The 24,245-nt window shown below is 34.5% G+C and overlaps 1 protein-coding gene and 1 pseudogene across 1 annotated transcript; both read left to right on the forward strand.

Annotated features, from left to right (window-relative positions):
• The first annotated feature begins 8,784 nt into the window (after window positions 1-8,784).
• Window positions 8,785-9,639, forward strand: LOC108475568 (uncharacterized). Its single transcript, XM_017777552.1, has 2 exons — window positions 8,785-8,981; window positions 9,075-9,639. The coding sequence occupies exons 1-2, from the start codon at window positions 8,785-8,787 to the stop codon at window positions 9,637-9,639; spliced, it is 762 nt and encodes a 253-aa protein (XP_017633041.1).
• A 13,623-nt stretch (window positions 9,640-23,262) lies between these two features.
• On the forward strand, window positions 23,263-24,010 carry LOC108475550 (mitogen-activated protein kinase kinase kinase 20-like; annotated as a pseudogene).
• Window positions 24,011-24,245: the final 235 nt, after the last annotated feature.

Below are 24,245 nucleotides of genomic sequence, written 5' to 3' on the forward strand. Positions count from 1 at the left end.
TTTTGGATACTCCAAGATCGGAAGAGAATGAAAATGAATCTATTGCTGCAACCTGAGAAAGGAAAAACTGGGACAATGCTGATTACATATGCATAGGCCACATACTGAATGGCATATCCGATGGTTTGTTCGACACCTACAAGAATGAGGTCACTGTTAAGGAATTATGGGACAAATTGGAAATAAGAAGTATGACCGAAAATGCTAAAAAAAATCTTGTTAATTGTTTCAGTAATTATCAAATTATTGATGGTTGTTCTATTATTGAACATTTTCGTGATATTAAAAAAATGTTAAATCAGTTTAAGCAATATGATATGAAAATGGATGAAATGATTGTTGTATTCTCCATTATGTACAAATGTTTCAAACTTGTTTTTGAGGTAAATAAGTTTATTCTGTCTAAGGGATGAATTTTTATTAGGGAAAGGGTATACGTATGAGGGCATGTTCAAACTCAAAATTATTAATAAGAATAAAAATACTATTTCTATTTAGATGGTTGAATCTTCTTATTTATGACATTATAGATTAGGTCATTTGAATTATAGAAAATTGAATGACATGAATAAATTAGATTTAATTCCTATTTTAATAATATTATTAAAATGCAATACATGTATGTTGACTAAAATTATAAGAAACCATTTCTCTAAAGTTAAAAGAAAACAAAGTTGCTTAATTTGATACATAGTGATTTATATGACATGCATAATAATCCTACATTAGATGGAAAGTAGTATTTTGTTACTTTTATTGATGATTATTCTAGATATCTTGTTATGTATATTTATTGCATTCAAAAGATGAAACGCTTGAATTTAAAATTTATAAATCTAAAGTTGAACTTCAGTGTGAATCATTTATCAAGTGCTTAAGACTGGATAGAGGTGGAGAAGCTATTTTGAATCCACTAGAATTATCCATCAAGTTTCAACCTCTTACATACCATAACAAAATAATTAGCTGAAGGAAAAATAGAATTTTGACTGAAATGATAAATTCAATGTTATTATATTCAGGTCTTGGACAAGGTTTTTAGGGAGACGCTGTTCTAATGACTTGTCATATATTAAATAGAGTTTCTAATAAAGAAACTAAAATAACCCTCTATGAACAACGAAAGAAAAGGAAACCAAGCCTTAATTATTTGAAGGTTTAGGGATGTAGAGCTATTGTCAAAGTTCCAACATATAGGTTCATGGTAATTGAAATAAATGATTCAATTTCAATTAATACTGTTATTGAATCAAGAGATGCTATTTTTGATGAAAAGAGATTGAATTCTATTTCAAGACAATTAAAGCCACAACAATTGATTCATTTTTCAAATGAGAATGATATTCTATTGGACAAGTTGATAATAATGATGAATCTTGCTAGAATTAAGAGAAAATAAAAGGATTCAAAGGGTTGAAGATTATGAACCAGATTTCATTATGTTCCTTGTAAAAGGAAAATGTGAAAGTATTTGCAATATGATACCTTATTGTTATAATACAGAGACAATTAAATCTCAAAACTCTACTTTTTAGACAGAAACAATAAATTAACTACTTTTGAATTACTAAAATTTTATTAAAATGCTTTTTAGTAAAAGAATGTAAGTTATAATAACCAGATTTCTTTTTAAATTAATAAATTTTCTATTAATTAGAGAGAATAAAATTTCATATTTTCCATTGGGAAATTGTTACATGAATAAACAATCTAAATGATAAAAGAATTATTAATTAATAAAAGAATTATTAGATTGTTCTTGCAAATTGGGAATTCTATGCACTATTCCATAAGTACTCTTTCCAAGAACCTTGATCTTCATTACTTAGATTGTTCCCTAAACCCTAATTTGTTCTAAGAAAAAAGAATAGAGCTTAAAGTAACGGAGGTCAAGGTTCTTGAAAAGGGTACTTATGAAGTAGTTCATTTAGTGAAAATCGTAGCTCCTGTTTATAATTAGATTTATGCCGTCAAACCTGTCAACGAAGGTTACTCTTTTTTTCTATGTAAGGAAAAAGAAATCCTTCTAAAGTTTGTTGATTGTCACAATATTGTTCAATGTTATAGTGGTTTTACGAGTGTTGAGCAAGGACGGGGAGAGGTTTACAATATGTTCCTTGAATATGCTCTAGGAGGTAGTTTGTTAGACATGATGAACAAGTATGGTGGTAAAATCCCAGAAAGGGATGTTAACTGTTATACCCAAATGATATTGGAAGGACTTTTGGACGTTCATGAGAAATGATTCATTCACTCTGATCTAAAACTAGGTAATATTCTGGCTTTCTCTCCTCAATATGGTACTTGTTTACCTACTCTAAAGATTACCGATTTCAGGTTAGCTAAACAACAAGGGGTAAAAGATACAAGGTTTGGGTTTCAAGGTACAAGGTATTACATGTCTCCTGAATCGATTGCCGGGGAAGTTAGTGGTGCATTGGATATATGGTCATTGGGTTGCATTGTGGTTGAAATAATTACGAGGAGATTGCCATAGGACACTCATGATCGAGATGATTTAAGAGACAAGCTATTGAGGGGAGAATCACACAACATTTCGGGAGACATGTCGAAGCTAGGAAAGAGTTTCTTGAGAGAATGCTTTACTATCGATCCAAACAAAAGGTGGAATGCTACCAATGTAACAGCCCGATTTTGACCCTATTCGGAATGGTGGTTTCAGGACCACGAATCCGAGTTTAAAAAAATTTTAAAATTATTTTTGGTGTTTATAACGTGTGAATTTGTGTGTGCTAAATTTTCGTTTTAAAATTTTATCGTTTGAATGCCCGATTTTAAAAAAAGGGCTTAATCGCGTAAAATAAAAATTTAATGGTTTAATAGAAAATGGCCGAATTGAATATGTCTTTTTAATATGGAGTATTTTAGTGGCAATTTTAACATATTTAAATAGATGGACGGTAGTGGCCATGTTTTATAATGGTTGAATATTTGTTTATAAATGTTATTTAGGTAATTTAATAAAATAATTTATGTTATAATATAATAAAAAAAGAAAAGAAAACATGCATGTGTTTATTTTTCTGACTGAAACAAGTAAAATATAAAAAAAGAGAAAGCAAATGATATTCGGCCATTATTGATTCAAATTCAAGGTTAGTTTGGTTTCGATTTTTGATAATTTTTACGTTTTTGAGATTGTTGCTAAGTTATCTACAAAGCTCATGCTTGACTTTTTTATTTTGATTAATATTTTGAGTTATGCCATTGTTAAAAGCTTGTGATTTTTGTTGTTTGATGATGGAAAATAAAAGATATGTGATAGATTAACTTGTTTTGTATTGGAATTTTTGATGATTTTTAGTAATTAGGACTAAATTTCAAAAATAATAAATTGAGGGACTAAAATGTGAAATAAATAAAATGTATGGACTTGTATGAACACTAGGAGTATTCGGCCTAAGCATGGTGTGTGCAAATTTTGCATGTTTTGTGTTTTGTGCAATTTGGACTAAATTGTAAAAAGTGTAAAATGTTAGGGGCAAAATGGGAATTTGTCCATTTATGTGTTTTTGGATTAAATTGAATGAGATTATGTTGAATTATTTTATTTTTAATATATTTAGATCAAGAACTAAAGAAATCGGGCTTGGATCGAGAGAAAACAAAAATAGTTGAATAGTCGTTTTATATCGTTTGCCAATATCCAAGGTAAGTCTATAAGCAAATAGACATTGTTAATTTTAATTAAATGTGATTTATATATGCTGAAATGAAATATGTGATTATATATATGAGTTAGCCGAATGTGCATAAGCTTGGAAGCTATGTTAACGAATTTATTTTAATTGAGTTATGACGTCGGAAAGCCCCGTAGAACCATAGGATTCCGATATGTATTTTCCTGTAAGACCATGTCTGGGACATTGACATCGATATATTTGGTTACGTGTAAGACCATGTCTGGGACATCGGCATCGTATATGTGATTCGTGTAAGACCCTGTCTGGGACAGTGGCATGATATATGATTACATGTAAGATCACATCTGGGACGTTGGCATTGTACGATATGTGTGATTACTTGAGTATCCTATTTGATTCCGAACGGTTCAACGGACAATTATAAATTATGAGCGATTGAGTTTAACGAGCTAAAACGATCAGGTATGTGATGTTTGGTTACCTATTTGACAATAAGGTAAGTTAGTTAATTTATATGTAGTAAAAATAATTCAAAATGCTATTATAAGTATATGTGTGAATATGATATACATATTCGGCCTTATGATACGTATAAGTGTGTGATTTAAAAGCTTGATCTATGAGTATGTTTAAATGAATACATGTGAATAATCGGATATATATATGCCAACATGACTTTGAAATTGGAGAATGTATTAGTAATGTATATACAAGTGTATATTTAGCTATGTTAAGTTGTTTATGAAAGCATATGTTATATATGAAATTAAAAGCTTGAAATTATAAGTGATTATAATTGCATAAATTGGTTTGGTTAATTGAGTTGATTATGTTATTAAATGTTTTATTTGCTTTTGACTTACTAAGCTTTGATAGCTTACTGTGTGTATGTTTATTTTGTATTTTATAGATTTTGGAAGATAGTTACGGGTTCAGGGATCGTCAGCGAAGTCTATCACACTATCGTTTGTTTTCGGTACTTATATAAAGTTGAACTTTAACCTATGGCATGTATAGGCTGGTTTGTGTTATGTTTGATTCTGGAGTGTGTATATATATATATATATATATGATAGCCATGCAAAAATGGCTTATTTATGAAATTAATGTTGTGTATATCTGGTTGTGTTTTAACTCATTTTAAAGGTATGTTTTATAATGATCATGCTTGTGATGTTTGGTTATGAAGATAGCTTAATTGAATAGATGATTATAAAGTTGTGCTTGGTGTTATGTATAGATTTATAATTTGGCTTGAAAACGAGTTAAAATTTGGATGTATGTTAGGTATTTGGTATGCGTTAAATGGGTTAAGTGATGCTTATATCATTGTTAAAATTTGACCAATAGGTACGGGTACAGATAAATAATTTGAACTTAGTTATAAAATGCATTTGATATGTTTATATGAAGTTTGGTTTGAAATGGCTAAGTTAATGGTTGTGTATGTGTTTATTAAATTATGGTTTATGATATGTTTGGAAGTATTTATTTATAAAATGTAATGAGATGATATATATATATATATATATATATATATTAAATATGTTTTGAAGATGGATTTTAATTTTATAAACTTGGTTGATGAGAGCTACTTGTGGTAATATATTGATTTAATTATTATAGCCAAATATGTATTGAATAGATTAGTTTTGGGTATGATTAAATGATAAGTCAAGTATAATACATGTTTATATTTGACTAGTAATCAATGAGTATATGTTTATGTTATTAATGACTTGATTTGGTTATTTTTTTAAGGTTAAGGTAATATATATATATATATATATATATATATATATATATATGAATGATGCGTTTTAAAATGCAAATTATAGCATGTTTATATATGCTTCCATGTGTGATTGCATATTTTTTAGTAATGAAATAAAGTTGGAAGGAAATGGTAATAGGCATGTGTATATTCGTCTAATGAGATAGAATTGACCAAATGAATAGTAACTTTTGCTAATTATTATTAAAATACTTATAGATGAATTTGCTAAATAGATAAGAGCTTTGTGCATCTATGTTAAGGTAGATTATGGGAGTACATTATCATTTAAGATGTATTCAGCTTATTATATGTATTTATTTAAATGTGTTTATATTTAAAAGTATATTCTATCGACTTGAGTTATGAACTGTATTTTGTATCATGATTTATAATGTATGTTTAATGTTTAATCAGTCATATGATTAATATAATCCAAATATGACATGTATAAATTTGTGAATGTTTGAAAATTATGTCTTGTTCGGTAATGCCTCGTAACCCTAATCCGACGACGAATACAGGTTAGGGCGTTACAACCAAACTATTATGTCATCCATATCTTCTTCTATTTAAGCACATGCTTCCCAAAGATAATTAACAATCTTTACCCTGCTTTCAACAACAAAAATTACTAGAGTCTCAAGATATTCCACCACCACTAGGTTTTAACATTCCTAATAAAATCTAGTTGAAAAAGATAAAATTTTGGAACAACAATGGTTAAGATAAATGATTAGTTACAGGAATAGCATTGAAAAGCTAATGGATACCGGTGTGTTGACTTCTATTTAGAAATTATTATGGAAATTTCATTGAATTATCCTATGATGTAATTGTCCATCAATTCTGAACTACATATGATTTACATGGATTATAATTTTATTCCTTACCCTTGTAACTATTTTGATTTTTGGTATTTTTCCTAGCTTTTTTCATTTTTATCATTTTTCTTTGTATTAATTTAATAAAGTAATAAATTATAAATTTAAAATATATTAAATCATGCATTAGAAATTAGCAATAATAAAAGAATGTAAAGAATAAAGACAATTCTTAGTTTGTCGAATTTTTCTTTTATACTGATAGTATAGGAGCATATAGAGAGGGGGTTGCTGTGGGGGACATTCGGAACGTGGGCCTGGTAATTGCAGCATAAGTAGACATGATGTCTAGAATCTAATGGAAACCTAACCACCGCCATTCGAAAGGGAAAGCTAACTGTGTTTGGAGGCCTCGCCGCCATTGGAAATGCAAATCTGCTGACTATCCAAGAAAACGTCACAAAGTTCATATGAAAATGGGAGAGAAGAAATAAAAAAGAGGTTTCTTGATTGCAGGAGCCTTACCACTTACTGATTTTGTTTTGGGGGTTTTATCACAAGTGTAATGCAGGTCTTAGTATTGTTAGTTAAAGTGGGGGTTTTATCTCTACATGTTTTGCTTCAATATTATTATCATTTTCGCATACGTCACACCAATGATGACATTGTAATCTCCACAAACGAGTTTAAAAGGATGTTCGTCACAATTATTGGTAATGTTACACACCATACATCAAAGCAAAATCGCAATCATTGCATCTGTAGAAGACATTTCTGTCACTACCACAAGCACTGCAATGATTTTTAATGTATTCTTTAAAGAAGAGGAAATGTGGTTCCTTTTCTTGATATGTAAAACTATGAGGAAGTACAAACACATCGAAGGCAGAGGACCAAGGTGCCGTAATCGATACCTTCTTGTCTGTAGGAGAAAGCACTGCAATCTTGGAGACACAGATAGCATTTAAAAATACCATATGTGAGAAGCATGCAGTGAAATGGGAATAACCATACCCAAGTCTTCCTCGGCAGTTCAGCACAAGATTTGTGGAGAAAGAAATCACAACATGAATAATAGTAAAATGAAGAAAATATGGACAGCATACACTCGTTGCAATGTTTTTTATCCTTAATCTCCTTGCTAAATGTCAAGTTATGTTGATCATGACCAGAATGTTTTATCTCTCCAGCAATAACACCGCCTCCAACTTTTATTTTTCGAAGAACAAGAATGATTAAATTTCCAGATTCATCAGGTTCCTCGGTTTCATCTAAATTCTCAAGCTCGATTACATTGTACTAATACTTGTTCCTCTCAGAAGTGGTGCACTTGACATGGATAATGAAATCACAATCCGACAGAGTACAACAGTAACACTCGTGCTCTATACTTAAAACTTTTTATAACATATTCTATCATTGCGTTGAATGGAAAGTAAAAAGCTGTGGGAAATGGGATGGGGGTGCAGGTTGAGTCTAATGAAGCGAGGCAACAAAATGCAAACCTTATGAACTTGAATGCTGCATGTAGAACAAATGTATGTGATCTCAATAACAAAGTGAATTTGTTGAGCATTAACCTGCAATGCAATGGGAGACCAGCAGTTGATTAGCTAAAGACCAACATTGGTGCTGAACCGAGTGTATCAGCTTCCTTAACATTTTGTTCATTTTGTCACTATGTAACTTAACTTAGTTTCTTTGTAACTTGTTATCAAAGTTGATAGAATTTCTATAGGATTTGTTGTTGATGTAATAGCTGATAAGCCAACTTCATTTTGTGTGTAATTCAAGTTTAGTAGTAATGTATTAGTGGGAGCAGTTATGACATTAGGTAAATGTCCAATACTATGTAACTCATATATATTCAAGTTTTAATGAATTTTTTTTTGAATTTTTCGATTATCTTCTTGTTCAAACACTTTTCTTTCGTTTTTGCTTCGTTTTCATTTTGTTCTTGGTTTTGTTTTGCTTTGTTTTGCTGCCAAAACCCCAACAAATGGTAATCAGAGCCTGTCATCTTTGTGGGCCTTTGTTGTTGGTTGTTTTATTGTGAGAACAAAAGTTTGAGAAGAAGGAGACAAGAAGCTGTTGAGTTTGTTGTTGCAGAATGAGCTTTACACCACCACCACTACCACCTGTGTTCACTGGTGAGAATTACCATATTTGGGTGGTAAAGATGAAGACATATCTATAAGCACACGATTTGTGGAATGTGGTAGAGAATGATGCTGAACCACCTCCATTGAGGGCCAATCCCACTATTGCTCAAATTAGGCAGCATAGTGAAGAGTGTACTAAGAAGCATAAAGCAATGGCTTGCTTGCAGAATGGGATATTTGATGTGATTTTCACTAGGATAATGGCCTGTAACTCACCTAAGCAAGCATGAGAGAAGTTGAAAGAGGAGTTCATGGGGTCAAATAAGACAAGGTAGCATCAATTGATCAATCTCAAGAGAGAATTTGAGAACCTGAAGATGATATATTTAGAGACTATCAAGCAATACTCAGACAGGATAATGGCCACTGTCAACAACATTAGGCTCCTTGGAGAAGATTTCAGTGAAAGCAGAATTGTTGAAAAGGTCATCACCACTCTCCTTGAGAAATTCAAGTCAAAGATCTCTTTATTGGAGGACTCGAGGGACTTATCAACCATCTCTTTGTCTGAGTTGGCAAATTCCTTATATGCACTCGAGCAAAGGAGGGCCAACAGGCTAGAGGAGCATCAAAAATGAGCTTTCCAAGCAAGAGCCAAAGAAGGATCAGGTTCAAACCATAAAGGGAAGAAGCTTTGGCTCAATAAAAGGGAGAAACCAAGGAGGGATGTAGGCAAGAAGAGGTTTCCACCATGCATTCACTGCAAGAAAACTACACACTTGGAGAAGTATTGCTGGTACAGGCTAGACATTCAGTGCAAAAGTTGCAAACAATTTGGCCATATTGAGAAGGTGTGCAAGAGTAAAGGGAAAGCACATGTTCAACACCAAATTCAAGCTCAGGCTGCTGAGGATCTTCAAGCTCAGAAGGAGCATGTCTTCACTGCCTTATGTTTTACAACCTCAAACAAGGTTAGATGTAATTGCCTAGTGGATAGTAGCTGCATACACCATATGGCAGCTGATGAAAAGCTATTCAAGGACCTCGATAGAAGCTTTGCCTTAAAGATCAAGATTGGCAATGGGAACCTGATTGAAGCCAGAGGCAAGAGAAATGTGGTGATTAACACTTGTTTAGGTAATAAAGTGATCTCTGACGCACTGTTTGTTCTTGATATAAATCAAAATTTACTTAGTGTTGGGCAGCTAATAGAAAAAGGGTACTCACTTGCTTTTAAGAATTATTCTTGTGTTATTGAAGACTCTCATAGCTAAGAATTAGTCACAGTAGCAATGGCAGATAGGTGTTTTATGCTTGATGTAAATCAACTTGAGAAGAAGGCTTATACCAGCCTTGCTGATAATGCTGGCCTATGGCATAGGAGACTAGGCCATGTTAATTTTAGATCACTTGATCTATTGCATAAGCTGAATTTAGTAGAAGACATGTCTAAAGTTGAGGTTAGAGACACTGTTTGTGAAGTCTGCCAGCTTGGTAAGCAGGCTAGATTGCCTTTTCCAGTTAACAAAGCACGGAAGGATCGAGACAGACTTGAGTTGGTCTATTCTAATGTTTGTGGACCAATGAAGGCTTTTTCATTGAATGACAACAAGTATTTTGTGCTGCTTATAGATGATCTGACTAGATTTTGTTGGGTCTATTTTTTGAAGCACAAGTTTGAAGTGTTTGAAGCATTTTGCAAATTCAAAGCTTTAACTGAAAACTAGTCTGGTTGCAAGATTAAGAGCTTGAGATCTGATAATGGCACTGAGTACCTGTCTGAAAAGTTTCAGAAGCTGTGTGAACAAGCTGGGATTCACCATCAGCTAACAACAGTTTACACTCCTCAGTAAAATTGAGTATATGAGAGAAAGAATAGAACTGTGCTTGATATGGCCAGGTGTTTGTTATTTGAAAGCAAGCTGCAAAGCGAATTTTGGGCTGAGGCTGTGAACACCTTAATATATCTAGTCAACAAGCTTCCAACTCATACTATATATGAAGGAAAAGACTCCTTTGGAAGCCTGGCATGGATTCAAGCCAACTGTTTCACATTTGAAGGTATTTGGCTGTGTTTGCTATGCCCTCATTCCAGTTGAAAAGAGAACTAAGCTTGAAAAAGAGTTTTTCCAGGGATTCTTGTTGATTATAGCAGCACCAAGAAGGGCTATAGAGTGTTTGATCCTTCAACAAAGAAGATTTTGGTGAGTAAGGATATGAGGTTTGATGAAGAAAAAGTTTGGAGTTGGAATGGTGCAGATGCCAGCTTAATTGAAAAAGATTAGCCTGATAGCAATCTGGAACCAGTTGAAAATGAGCTTAATAATGAATATTTTGATGATGCTCATGTGAGAGGTACAAGGACTATTGCTGATATCTACCAAAGATTTGATGTTGCAATAGTTGAGCCTTCAGACTTTGAAGAAGCTACTAAGGACAAGAGTCGGAAAAAGGCCATGGAAGCTGAATTAGATATGATCCATAATAATGACACCTGGGAATTGGTTAGTAGACCAGAACAAAAGAAAGTCATAGGTGTCAAGTGGGTGTTTAGAGCCAAGTACAATGCTGATGGCTCATTGAACAAGCACAAGGCAAGGCTTGTGGTGAAAGGCTATAGTCAGCAATATGACATTGATTTCATGGAGACATTTGCTCCAGTAACGAGGCTAGACATAATTAAGCTTCTGCTTTTCTTGGCTAGACAGAAGAAATGGAGGATTCACCAGCTCGATGTCAAGTTAGCATTCTTAAATGGCTTCCTCAAGGAGGATATTTATATTGAGCAACCAGATGGATTTAAGGTCCTAGGAGAAGAGGACAAAGTCTATAGGCTGAAAAAGGCCCTGCATAGCCTAAAGCAGACACCAAAAGATTGGTATGATAGGGTTGATGCATACCTGTCTAGGCTCAGGTTCAAGAAAAGTGTGAGTGAACCTACACTCTATGTGAAGGAATTTGAAGATGAAACCTTACTTATTGTTTCACTCTATGTAGATGACTTTTTGGTGATTGGAAGAAAAAAAAGAGAAAATTGATGAAATCAAAATACAAATGCAAAATTTTTTTGAAATGATAGATTTGGGAGTTATGACATACTTTCTTGGCATGGAAGTAAACCAATCTGATCAAGGAATTTTCATAAGCCAACATGCCTTTGCCTTGAAGATTCTCAACAGATTCTGCATGTGAAATTGCAAAACAATCAACACACTAGTGGCTCAAGGAGAGAAGCTGACTAGTAGTGGAAATCAAAAGAGGGTTGATGAGAAGGAATATCGAAGCCTAGTAGGTTGCTTACTTTACTTAATAGCAACCAAGCCTGATATCATGTATGTTGTTAGCTTACTATCTAGGTTTATGCATTATTGTGATGTTAGACATTTTAAAGCAATAAAAAGAATCCTTAGATATGTTAAGGGGACTTTGAGCTATAGAGTAAAGTTTGAAAAAAGAAATGAACTTAAACTGATTGGATATTCTGATAATGATCGGGCTGGCTCTGTCAATGACGTGAAGAGCACCTCTGGCTACTTCTTTACACTTGGCTCAAGTGTTTTTTGTTAGAGCTCAAAGAAGCAACAAACAGTTGCTCAGTCCACAGCTGAAGTAGAGTACATTGTAGCTGCTGCAGCTGTAAATCAAGCAATTTGGCTAGGAAGTTGCTAAGTGACTTGAATGAAAAACAGGTTGAAGCTACTGAAATCAGGGTCGACAACCAATCAGCAGTTGCTATAGCCAAAAATCCAGTTTTTCATGGTAAAACTAAACTTTTCAAAATCAAATTCCATTTTGTTCGAGAAGTTGAACAATTAAAAGAAGTCAGCCTTGTTCATTATAGTACAGAAAATCAATTGGCTGATATTTTGATTAAGTCACTCGGTACTATAAGATTTGAAGCTTTGAGGAGTAAAATTGGTGTTTGTTGCATACAGTCCAAGGAGGAGTGTTGAGCATTGGCCTGTAATGCAACAAGAGACCAGCAGCTGATCAGCTAAAGACCAACATTAGTGCTGAACCGAGTGCATCAGCTTCTTTAACATTTTGTTCATTTTGTCACTATGTAACTTAACTTAGTTTCTTTGTAACTTGTTATCAAAGTTAGTAGGATTTCTATAGGATTTGTTGTTGATGTAATAGCTGATAAGCCAGCTTCCTTTTGTGTGTAATTCAAGTTTAGTAGTCATGTAGTAGTGGGAGCAGTTATGACATTAGGTAACTGTCCAATACTATGTAATTCATATATTTAAGTTTTAATGAAATCTTTTTTTGGATTTTTCAGTTATCTTCTTGTTCGAACACTTTGCTTTCGTTTTTGCTTCTGTTTTCATTTTGTTCTTACTTTTTTTTTTTTTTTGCTTTGTTTGCTCCAAAACTCCCAACAGCATTGGTGTTCATGATGTTTTTTATCTTCAAGAACAAATGGTGGCCAAACACATTTGCTATGAAAGTCAAGATTGCAAATTGAACAACAATAAAACAATATTGAGTGCTCAGTTTTGCAAAAGGACAGTAGAGAATTATGGTTATCAATGAGAAGAAATGGATATTGATGGGCGAAATGGAGGATCTCAATGAAGTTTCCAGAAGTGTCATGTTGAAGAAAACTAGAGTTTGGATGAAAAGCAATTTTACAAGAACAGTAATATTGGGTGAAAACTAGACCATGTGGAACAGTGGAAATTGCCATATGATTTGTTGAATATTGTGATAACCAAAAGATGTAATTTAATCATCCATCAAAATTTTCAGTATCATTGACTTTGTTGCTTAAATTCACATTTTGATAGTTAGATGGAGAAATCAAACCTCTTAAAAAGTGAACTAATAAAATTTGTAATTTACATTTTATTACTACTATTATTATTCATTATGCATTATTCACAATCATTAGTTTTAGTTAAGAAACTTACTATTTTCTCCTATTTTCTTTAATTTCTAATTACAAAAAAAAAAAACTAAATCAATATTTTTTTGAAAGGCCTGAGCTTATTCAAAATGAAATTCAAATAATTCCAATCAATACTATCGCAAGTCTTACTAATGCCGATCTTAAGAGTCACCCCCACATTACCACGACCCTTATTCCGTATATAGTGAATTAATTTAATTAAATACCACCATAATATTATCCGTAATAAGACGTCCAGAGGCAAAAGTGACAGTGATGGAGAAATAGTTTTCCCTATAGAATCTCTTTCAATCGATTAGTCAAAACTTCAACCACAATTTTATAAATAACATTACAAAGCGCAATAGGTTGTAAATCTTTCAGAATAAGCACGATAAGAGAATCATTAATTGACGTAGGGAACTCACTTGTATTAAGCCATGTACAGCACTGTAGGAAAACATCATTTGCTATGATTGGCTAACAGTGTTGGAAAAAACCCAGATTCATGCCATCCGGGCTAAGGGCTTTATCAAATTGCATCTCTAAAATTTTTATTCAAAATTCATCAATCTAAAAAGGAGCAATCAAGAAGTCATTATCATTTGCATAAATAAAAGAATGTATATCAGAAAAAAAAAAAAGATATCAAAATCCAATCCACAAGAATCATAGTAGGACTCAAAGTATTGAGTAACAATATCACACATTCCTTTAGGCGTGAAAATACTTGGTATTTGCCTCTCCATGTTTGAGCCAAAACACTTTTGAATGCTATCTTCAATAAACAACTTCTTTAAGTCCGTAAATTACTAAATTCATATTTCAAATCTTGCAAAGAATGTTAAACTAACGAAACAACATGATCAAGAAAAATATCATTTATTTCTCATAGAATGAGTAGTGTGGATATATGCCATTATATACTAGAATAAGCAAGCAATCCATGCAAGCCAACTACTAACAACCATCAGTTAATGTAGTCAATCCATTATTAACAGTATAACTACTAACAGATTAACTAACGTTTATTAGTTATACTAACATTCTCCTGGTTTCTTCCATTTCTGTCTATTAAATCAACATCAGCACTGGACAAGACTTGCAGGGCAGTTTGAAAAGAGGCAAATGCCTTAGGTGTAATGGGCTTGGTGAGAACATCAGCTATCTATTTTTCAAAAGGAACAAAATTGACTTGCAGGGTGCCATCAAGAACTTTCTCACGAACGAAATGATGATCAATCTCCACATGTTTCACCTTGGCATGATGTGTGGGATTTCCTGCCATTGATACAGTAGAGGTATTGTTGCACCAAATTACTGGAGACTAATAGAGAGACATGCCAAGCTCATTAAGCAACTGTTTGACCCATAGAAACTCAGATACGCAATTAGCAAGGCTACGTTATTTAGCTTCAGAGGAGGATCTGGACACAATTGGTTGCTTCTTTGAGCACCAAACAATAGGACTGGAGCCTAAGTACACCACATAGCCAGAGGTGGAACGACGATCTTCAACAGAGAACGCCCAATCAGCATCAGAATAGCAAACTAATTCAAACCGGCCCTTGAAAAGAAACAACCCATGATCTATAGTGCCAATAAGATATCGCAACACACGTTTGATAGCTTTCCAATGAGTATCACTTGGAGAATTCATATACTAGCTCAGCTTATTAACGCAAAAGGACAAGTCAGGGCGTGTAATGCAAACATATTAGAGCATACCAACAATGCTACGATACAAATGCTGGTCAGCAAACGGAAGACTGCCATCGAAAGCAACCAACTTTGGGGTGCTCACCATGGGTGTTGGAGTAGCAAATGCATTTGACATGTTAGCCTTGTGAAGAATCTCAGTAACATATTTCTTCTGAGTCAAGAACAATCCCTGGGACGTACGATGAACAAATATACCCAAGAAAAAATTGAGTTACCCCATGTCTTTGAGGGCAAACTTGAGATGAAGTTGATGCACTACATCATCAATGTTCTTGCTGGAACTGCTTGTAATCACAATATCATCGACATATGCCATAAGCAGCAAATAACTTCTTGAAGTAGATCGAATGAATAGTGATGGGTCGGCTTTGGAGGCATGAAAGCCAAGATGACATACCAAATACTGTCGTAGTGTTTGAAACCACGCCCAATGAGCTTGCCTTAAGCCATACAGGGCTTTGTTTAGCTTACAGACTAACCTCTAACTAGATGAACCTATCTCTTCAAACCCCAATGGCTGAGCCATATATAACTCTTCAGACAACTCCCCATTGAGAAAGGTATTATTGACATCCACTTGCCTCAGCGACCACCCGTTCATGACTGCAATAGCGAGAACAGTCCGAATTGTTGCTGCTCGAACTACAGGGCTGAAGGTGTCTTGTAAATCCAGCCCAGCATGTTGAGAGAAACCTTTGGAAACTAGACGAGCTTTATACTTATCCATAGAACCATCGGCCTTTTTTTCACCTTAAATAACCATTTACAACCAATCGCTCGTCGATTATCCGGTAAAGGATAGAGACTCCACATATGATTCTGAATCAGTGCATATAATTCATTATGCACAGCTGCTTTCCATGATTCATTTGCCATAGCTTCATAAATGTCGGCAGGAACCTATTCAGATATACTGGACGCTGTGCTCATGTATACTTTAGGTTTAAAGTCCCCGGCCTTGCTACGTGTAATCATAGGATGGAGATTATGAGCGACACATGATGGTGAGGATGGTGAATTATGAGAGACAGACGTTGGTGAGGGTAGTGAAACAAAGAGGTTGGTGTTGGATGGACAAGAAATGGAATTAGCTGGAGAGCTTTAAGTAGACGGACAGCTGTTGGCCAAAGAAAGAACTTAAGGAGTAGGTGGAATGACACATGACGAAGTAGGTGTGGAAGATAAAAGTAGAGATAAGACAAATAGCTTGGAACTAGTTTGTGGGATAGACTTGTTAGGTACAGACTTGAAAGTGACGGTTTTAAATGGAAATACAGCTTCATTAAAAGTGACATGATGGGAGACATAAACATGGCCATTAGCATCTTGACAACAGTACCCTTTATGACGTGAGAAGTACCTTAAAAATGTACAAGGTACTGACCGGAATTGAATTTTATGAGTGTTATAGGGACGGAGGTTGGGAAAGCTCATGCATCCAAAGGTACGTAGACACGAATAATCAGGTGAAACTTGAAACAATTTTTCATAGGGTGAGATATTAGCAAGGGAATGGGAAGGTAACCTGTTTATCAACTAAACTGCAGTGCTGAAGGCATCATGCAAGTAGGTTAAGGGCATAGCTGCATGAGCCAACATGGAGAGACCAGTCTCAACAATTTGAGTGTGTTTGCGTTCCATGATGCCATTTTGTGCAGATGTATAGGGACAAGCAAGGCGATGCATAATTCCTTGAAGAGACAGATATGATTTCAGCACTTGAAATTATCCTCCCTCATCTGTTTGCAAAGCTTTAAGCTTACAGCTAAGAGTTCTTTCAACTTGTCTATGAAACAAGGGAAAAACAGCAAGCACCTCTGACTTATTTTTCAAAAAATATACCCAAGTATATCGCGTGAATGCATCCGTGAAGGCAACATAATAGCAAAAACCATTTGAAAAAAGTAGTGCTGGACCCCAAACATCAGCAACAATCAATTGAAGAGGTGTAGTATACTCGGTGAAGGACTTCTGAAATGGTAGTTTATGTTCTTTGCCAAGATAACAAGCAACACAATGAGACAATTCTTTATTTGAATCAAAGGATGTATTACAGTGGACTAAAGCCTTTGTAAGTATTAATTTACAAGGATGACCAAGTCTAGCATGCCACACATTTAAAGAAACATTCAAGCTTCCTGCAAAGCATTGAGCTGATCTAGAGGACAATACACTGAGGGTATATGCCATGTAAATGTAGCTTGTAGAGACCATTCTGAACAGACCCTCGAAGAAGCACCTCCCTAGTCTTTAGATCACGCACTCGACACTATGTAGGAAGAAACTCAAAGATCACTTGATTGTCCTTGGTGAATTTGGATACAGACAAAAGATTCTTTGTTATACCAGGAACAAATAGCAAAGATCTCATGTATAACGACCGTGCACGAGTGAGCAAAGAAGACTGACCAGTAGATAAAACATGAAGTACATTGCCATTACCAACATATACCTTACCTGGACCATTGTAAGCAGTGCTGTCACCCAGTAAAGAAGCTGAATGAGTAAGATGATGTGTTGCCCCAGAGTCTGGATACCAAGCATTATCATTGACTATCTCAGGAGTCGCAATGAGGGCCTGAGGGTGCGTGGGTGCAGAAGGAGTTGCACTAACAGGAGGGGAAGAATTCACAGGAAACGGATTAGACCATTTAGGAATAGGTGGAAAATACCAACCTGATGGAGGTGTGGAAGCAACATTGGTGGATGACACAGGAGACGGTGCCCAAGGGACCATAGGTGAGCCAGTGGCATACATACACAGATTTACTTGTGAAAAAGGTGGGGGTTTGTAGCCTGTACTCTTATAGGATGCATCAAACCCATAGTAGCAGCGATCCACAAGATGCCATTGCTTTCCGCACAATTGACATTGAAATCGAGAGGTAGATGAACGCGCACGTCCATGACCCCTAGTATTGAGGAGGGACGATAAGTCGGTGTAGGCTCAGGAACATCTGAAGGTTGATGCATCACCATGTTAGCTGAACTAGGGACCTCAGATACAAGATCTTGTAGTCGGGCTTCAGCATCAAGAAGCATTGTAGTTACCCCCTGAGCAGTGTAAGGAATTGAGCTGGCTGTGATGATCGTAACAACAGACTCATATTCGGGTGGCAAACCATTGAGTATAGTAGTGACATGCTCATGGTCACTAATGACTTCCCCGTAACTTGCAAGATTAGCACAAAACCCTTTAATCTTGACCAAGAATTCTCTCATAGATAGATTACCCTTGCGTTGAGAGTGCAAGGCACGCCTATAAAATATTAACCTAGAAGTAGTTACTGCCATACAGAGTAACAATGGCATTCCAGATTTGGGCACTAGTATCCATGCCAATAAGATGAGGAAGAACAGCCGGACTGACAGAGGATAGAAGCCAAGAAGCAAGGGCACTGTCTTGCTGCTCAAACCGAGCAAACTCTGGGTTCTCATAAAGCACACCATCAGCATCTCAAACCGTACCAGTGTCCAAGAACCGTTGAAGCTTGTATGTCTTGATGGCCAAAAGAACTTGTTGTCGCCATAGTAGATAGTTAGTATCATCAAGAAGTACACTTATTTTCTTGGTAGCAAAGAATCGACTATCAACCACTCCATCTGTAAGACTGGATGTAGCAGAATGAGCAGCTAACGGACTGGTAGGATGCGACATGGATAAACGAAGAAGAAAAGAAGATAGGAAAAAAAATTCTTTGGGATCAATTGGCTCTTGATACCATGTCAAACTAACGAAACAACATGATCAAGAAGAATATCATTTATTTCTCATAGAATGAGCAGTGTGGATACATGCCATTATATACTAGAATAAGCAAGCAATCCATGCAAGCTAACTACTAACAACCATCAGTTAATGCAGTCAATCCGTTATTAACAGTATAACTACTAATAGACTAGCTAACGTTTATTAGTTATACTAACAAAGAAGTGACACCCAAATCAGTCTCACGAGCAGCCTGAATATTACGTTTCACTATATCAATGTGCAAACCAAAATGATTCCGTAAGATCTTATCCCACTGCTTCAATTGAGAGGCACAGTGAAGCACTTTACTTTGGTCGCATCTCACCAAGATTCGACAATTAAATCCAAGAAATCATCTTCTACCAACCACTTATTCTCAGAATCTAAAACATCTCATTTTATGTCGAGGGATCGAAGATGTTGCGATAATTTTGACGAGGTTGTAATCCAAACATGCGAATTTATAATACGGAAAAGGTAAGCCCATTCCGCGTTAATAAAAGCACGATGTTACCGCTCAAAAAGGAAAGCAACCGTCCAAAATAAATTGGATACTTTTGATGGTGGTTTAGTAAAAGAATATAAGTTCCTTTCTAAATTAATAAAATTGTTACGTGAATAAACAATCTAAGTGATAAAAATTATTAATTAATAAAATCATAATTATATTTTGTAAATATTTAATTGGTACGTAAAAGTTAAATTTGTTTCATAATCGAAGTATATATGTATATAAACAAATTAAGACTACATAATTTATGATGGCTCTTTTTAATTAATTGATTTTTATATCGATTTTAAAATAGAAAGCATTTATAATATTTTTTTTGAGTTTAAATACAATTTTTCAAAACTTAATTCAATCAAATAAGATAAATTTAAATAAACTATTTTTATGCCATTAAAGTTAATTAAATTATTTAATACAAAATATTCATATATTGTCTTCAAGGTAATGTATTTAATTGATTTATTTAATATATTTTATATTTTTAAATATAATTAAAGGAAGATCATTTTGTTAAAATATAAAAGATAATGATAGACAAATAAAACTTAAGATAATATTAATTATTCTTAATATGGTTCAGAAAATTGATATTTTATTCTTGGTAATAATATATATGGTAACTTCAGATTTTATTTTAGTATAACATACTATATTATTTTATCATAAAATAAATATTAATGATACCATATACTGAAATATATTTTATTCTTGGTAAAATTATTAATGCTGTTTTACCATAACATATGTAAAACAATTAATATTTTACTAACATTATTAATTTATTATTGGCGATAACATATACATGCTTAATATTTTATTTTACTTATCCTATTCCAAAAGGAACTGTTACTTTATACACTCAACAAATAATATAATGAAAATAGTAATCCTTTTACAAATGCAATTGGGAAATCTATCTACATATATAAATTATGTAGCACCCTAAACCCAGCCCAGAAGTTATAGCCGGATCCGGCATGCCACATCAAAAACGTTAAAAAAAAAATCCCATTTTAAGTCCAGAAAATTGTACTTGATGTTCAAAAGATTAATTCATTAAGGGTTAAAGTGAATGGAAGCTGTGCACCAGGTAGGAAACTGGAAAAGAGGTGGTGAGTCCATCGGACTGCTTAAGTACCAAGCTCCCTTCGGATCCAATCCTAGACATGCATACTGCCATTGCCACACCTTAACGTCATGGATACTTCTAGGAAACCGATTTGATTAAGTCTTTTTTAGGAAAAGTGATTAATTTTGGAAAATACTTTCATTGCGGAAGCTTTGCTTGTTGTCGTGTTATTTTGAAATCAACTGTTGTTTTTGAAAACATGCCCTAAAGCTATCCAATTTCAACAGTTAAAATAAGTATTACCTATCTTAGTAATACATATTAAAAATCATCAAAAATAAATAAGCGGCCTTATTACATTTAAAAGCCCAAAACCTCAAACGTAATTAAAAGGATGTCCAGTTCACCAGAAGAAAATCAAACTTTCGAGCGGGTGGCCACTCAAATTCCCTCACGACTCCAAGCCCACTATGGTTGGGGATTTCTGCGTGGATGAAAATAAAAGGGTGAGTTTGGGAAACTCGGTGTGTAAGGAAAACCTATTCAAAGCCCAAGTCAGCTCAAGCCCATTGGGCCTAAGCCCATTCAGTAATGATGATCTTGGGCGAGCCCTTTTCAGATTACAATAAAGCGGGCCTTAGCCCTTATTCAGATAATAATGATGGCCCATAGGCCCATTTCAAAATACATGCAACATCAAGGTAAACATATGCAAGCCCATTTGGGAGACTACTCAACCCACCAACCACTACACTCCACCCGTACCAACCATACACTCCATGTGGGAATAGCTCAACCCACCCAAATTTAACACTCCACGATTGCTTGACCTTGCGCTCGATTAACGATAAATTGAGGCAAAGCCTCCAGTACGTGGACAAGCCACTTTCAGTACTTCCTCCTTCAATATCCCAATCCCATGCATCAGATAATAACAACATGGCATGCAGTAAATAACAACAATCAAACATGCATTTAGGTCAATTTAACCCTAGAGGTATTTCAGTAATTTATCTCCTAGGGGTATAACAGTAATTTTCCATACATAGGGTATTATAGTAATTTAGCTGTTTTTAGGGTTTTTCATGCATATTCCTACTTTTCACGTACTAACAGAATCACGTACCGAGGGTTCTTACTGAATTGGGCCCGTTGGCCCATCATTCCAATTTTGGCCCATTAAGCCCAAAAATATCGAGGGCACAGAAATCATGCACTTTGCAGTCCAAATTTTTCAGCTTACCAAAAACATTAATCGATTTACCTCACGAGCATTCGCACACTCGCAAATCTACGAAATCGATTTTCGGCATTTCGACTTTTCGACTTTTGCCGATCCGGACTAAGAAAGAGGGTGTTAATTACACACATTTGCGACGATATCTTGACGAGATCCACACGAACCGCCTACAATTGGATTACTAACACGTTAATCTAACTATTCAAATCTGAACTATGTATTAATCCCTTACAATATTCGCCAACCACACCTACAGATCATAGTAAGCTTATAAGAAATCAATAAGCAACCCATTAACAAATTTTTGTCAATGTTTACCACATAATCATAATTTCACTGCAAGCTGTCTTCCTGAGCAACAGTCACTAAATCATTTATAACTGGAGCTACAAAACTCCAAATCAAGTTTCGTTAATTTTCCTGAAAATAGACTCATATATCTTCTATCCATAAAATTTTCAGAATTTTGGTTTATCCAATCAATACCAGATTTTTCTCAAAGTTTCCCATGTTTCACTGTTTGACTAATCTGACCACTCTTCATTACGAATCAAATTTCTCATTGTACAGAATTCAAAATATGTTTTTGTTTATTTCATTAGAAACTAGACTCAATAAGCTTTAATTACATAATTTATTCAGCTTCTAATTCATCTCCCACAATTTATGGTGATTTTCTAAAGTCACGTTACTGCTGCTGTCCCAAGCAGATTTATTACCAAATCACTCTTTCACACCTAACTTGCATGCATGTTATTTAAACATGTATATCACCAATCAATCATCACATATCTATGATTTTACTTAAGTATAATCTCCATTTCATCATTTTAAAGCACAACATGTTAGCCGATTTTTCCCTTTAGCATCTAAGGCACATGCATGTTCATTTGTTTGGCTCAACTTCACCTATCTTCCATTTTTCATCAAAAGAACATGAAACAACAACCATTTCCTTCATTTTAATTCATGACTAAATGCTCACAACACAACCAAAAATCAAAATATACTTCAAGAGTTAAGGTAGAATCAAGAAGAACTCATGAACCTCAAAATAAAAGCAAGGTACCAAGAACTTACCTTCAATTTTCCTCCTCCTAATAACCGAATACTCAAGAGCTTTCTCCTCTCCTTTCTCTTCTCTAACTTTCAGCTATGATGAACAAAGACGGACAAAACTTTGTTCTTTTCACCCCTTTTTCTTTTAATAAAACTTCATATTTCATCCATTTAATTCTTTAATACAAAAGACATGAAATTCTTATCATGAAACATTTACCTAACCCATTATCATGAAACATTTACCTAACCCATTATCATGGAATATTTACCTAATCCATTGTCATGAAACATTTACCTAACCCATTATCAATTTGTATCAATTTGTACCATAAATTATGGATATCAAGTGTACATTTTGTCTACAACAACATGATGGCTGGCCACTTCATGTAAAATGGGAGGTTTATCATGCAAATCCTCCTATTTTGCACTCCTATTTATTTGGCCACTTCAATTTAGCCTATAGCATTTTCAAACATTTTCACATAGGTCCTATTTCATAATTTCACTCACAAATGACAAAATCAAAGCATGAAATTTTGTCAACATTCACAGAATTCCCGAAAATTGGGGCGTTACAAACTAAGCTACATAACTTTTAAGATTCTAAACTCTTATTTGTTTTAAGAAAAAATAATGAAGGTTAAACTAATGAAGATCAAGGTTCTTGGAAATGGTTCTTATGGAGTAGTGCATTTAGAGAAAATCGTAACTCCTATTTATAATCAGATTTATGCTGTCAAATCTATCAACGAATATTACTCTTCTTTTCTACATAAGGAAAAAGAAATCCTTCTAAAGTTTTTCGGTTGTCCCAATATTATTCAATGCTACGGTGGTTTTACAAGTTTTGAGCAAGGACAAGGAGAGGTTTACAATATGTTCCTTGAATATGCTCCAGAAGGTAGTTTGTTAGACTTGATGAACAAGTATGGTGGTAAAATCCCAGAAAATGATGTCAACTGTTATACTCAAATGATATTTGAAGGGCTTTTGGATGTTCATGAGAGAGTACTCATTCACTCTTATCTAAAGCCAGGTAATATTCTGGCTTTCACTCCTCAACATGGTACCCGTTTACCTACTCTAAAGATTGCCGGTTTTAGGTTAGCTAAACAACAAGGGGTAAAAGATACAACGTCTAGGTTTCGAGGTACAAAGTATTACATGTCTCCTAAATCGATTATCAGGGTAAGTTAGTGGTGCATTGGATATATGCTCGTTGGGTTGCATCGTGGTTGAAATGATTACGGGGAGATTGCCATGGGACACTCATGAACGAGATGATTTAAGAGACAAGCTGTTGAGGGGAGAATCGCCCAACATCCCGAAAGACATGTCGAAGTTAGGAAAGAATTTCTTCAGGGAATGTTTTACTATCGATCCAAACAAAAGGTAGAATGCTAGCAAGCTACTATGTCATCCATATCTTCTTCTACCAGAGCACATGCTTCCAAAAGATCACCAACAATCTTTACCATGCTTTCTAACAGCATAAAGTATTAAAGTCTCAAAATATTCCACCGCCACCGGGTTTCAACATTCCTAATAAAAGTTTAGTTGAAAAGGATAAAATTTTGGAAGATTAGTTCCTATGTGCAGGAAGAGCAAAGAAAAGCTAATGGACACTTGTG

Source organism: Gossypium arboreum, chromosome 7, assembly GCF_025698485.1.
Source record: "Gossypium arboreum isolate Shixiya-1 chromosome 7, ASM2569848v2, whole genome shotgun sequence".
Classification (NCBI taxonomy): Eukaryota; Viridiplantae; Streptophyta; class Magnoliopsida; order Malvales; family Malvaceae; genus Gossypium; species Gossypium arboreum.

Coding starts and splice junctions, on each gene's coding strand:
- LOC108475568 (XM_017777552.1), top strand. CDS start 8,785: ATGGCCACTGTCAACAACATTAGGCTCCTTGGAGAAGATTTCAGTGAA. Junction 8,982..9,074: donor GAGCAAAGGAGGGCCAACAG/GCTAGAGGAGCA, acceptor GCTCAATAAAAG/GGAGAAACCAAGGAGGGATG.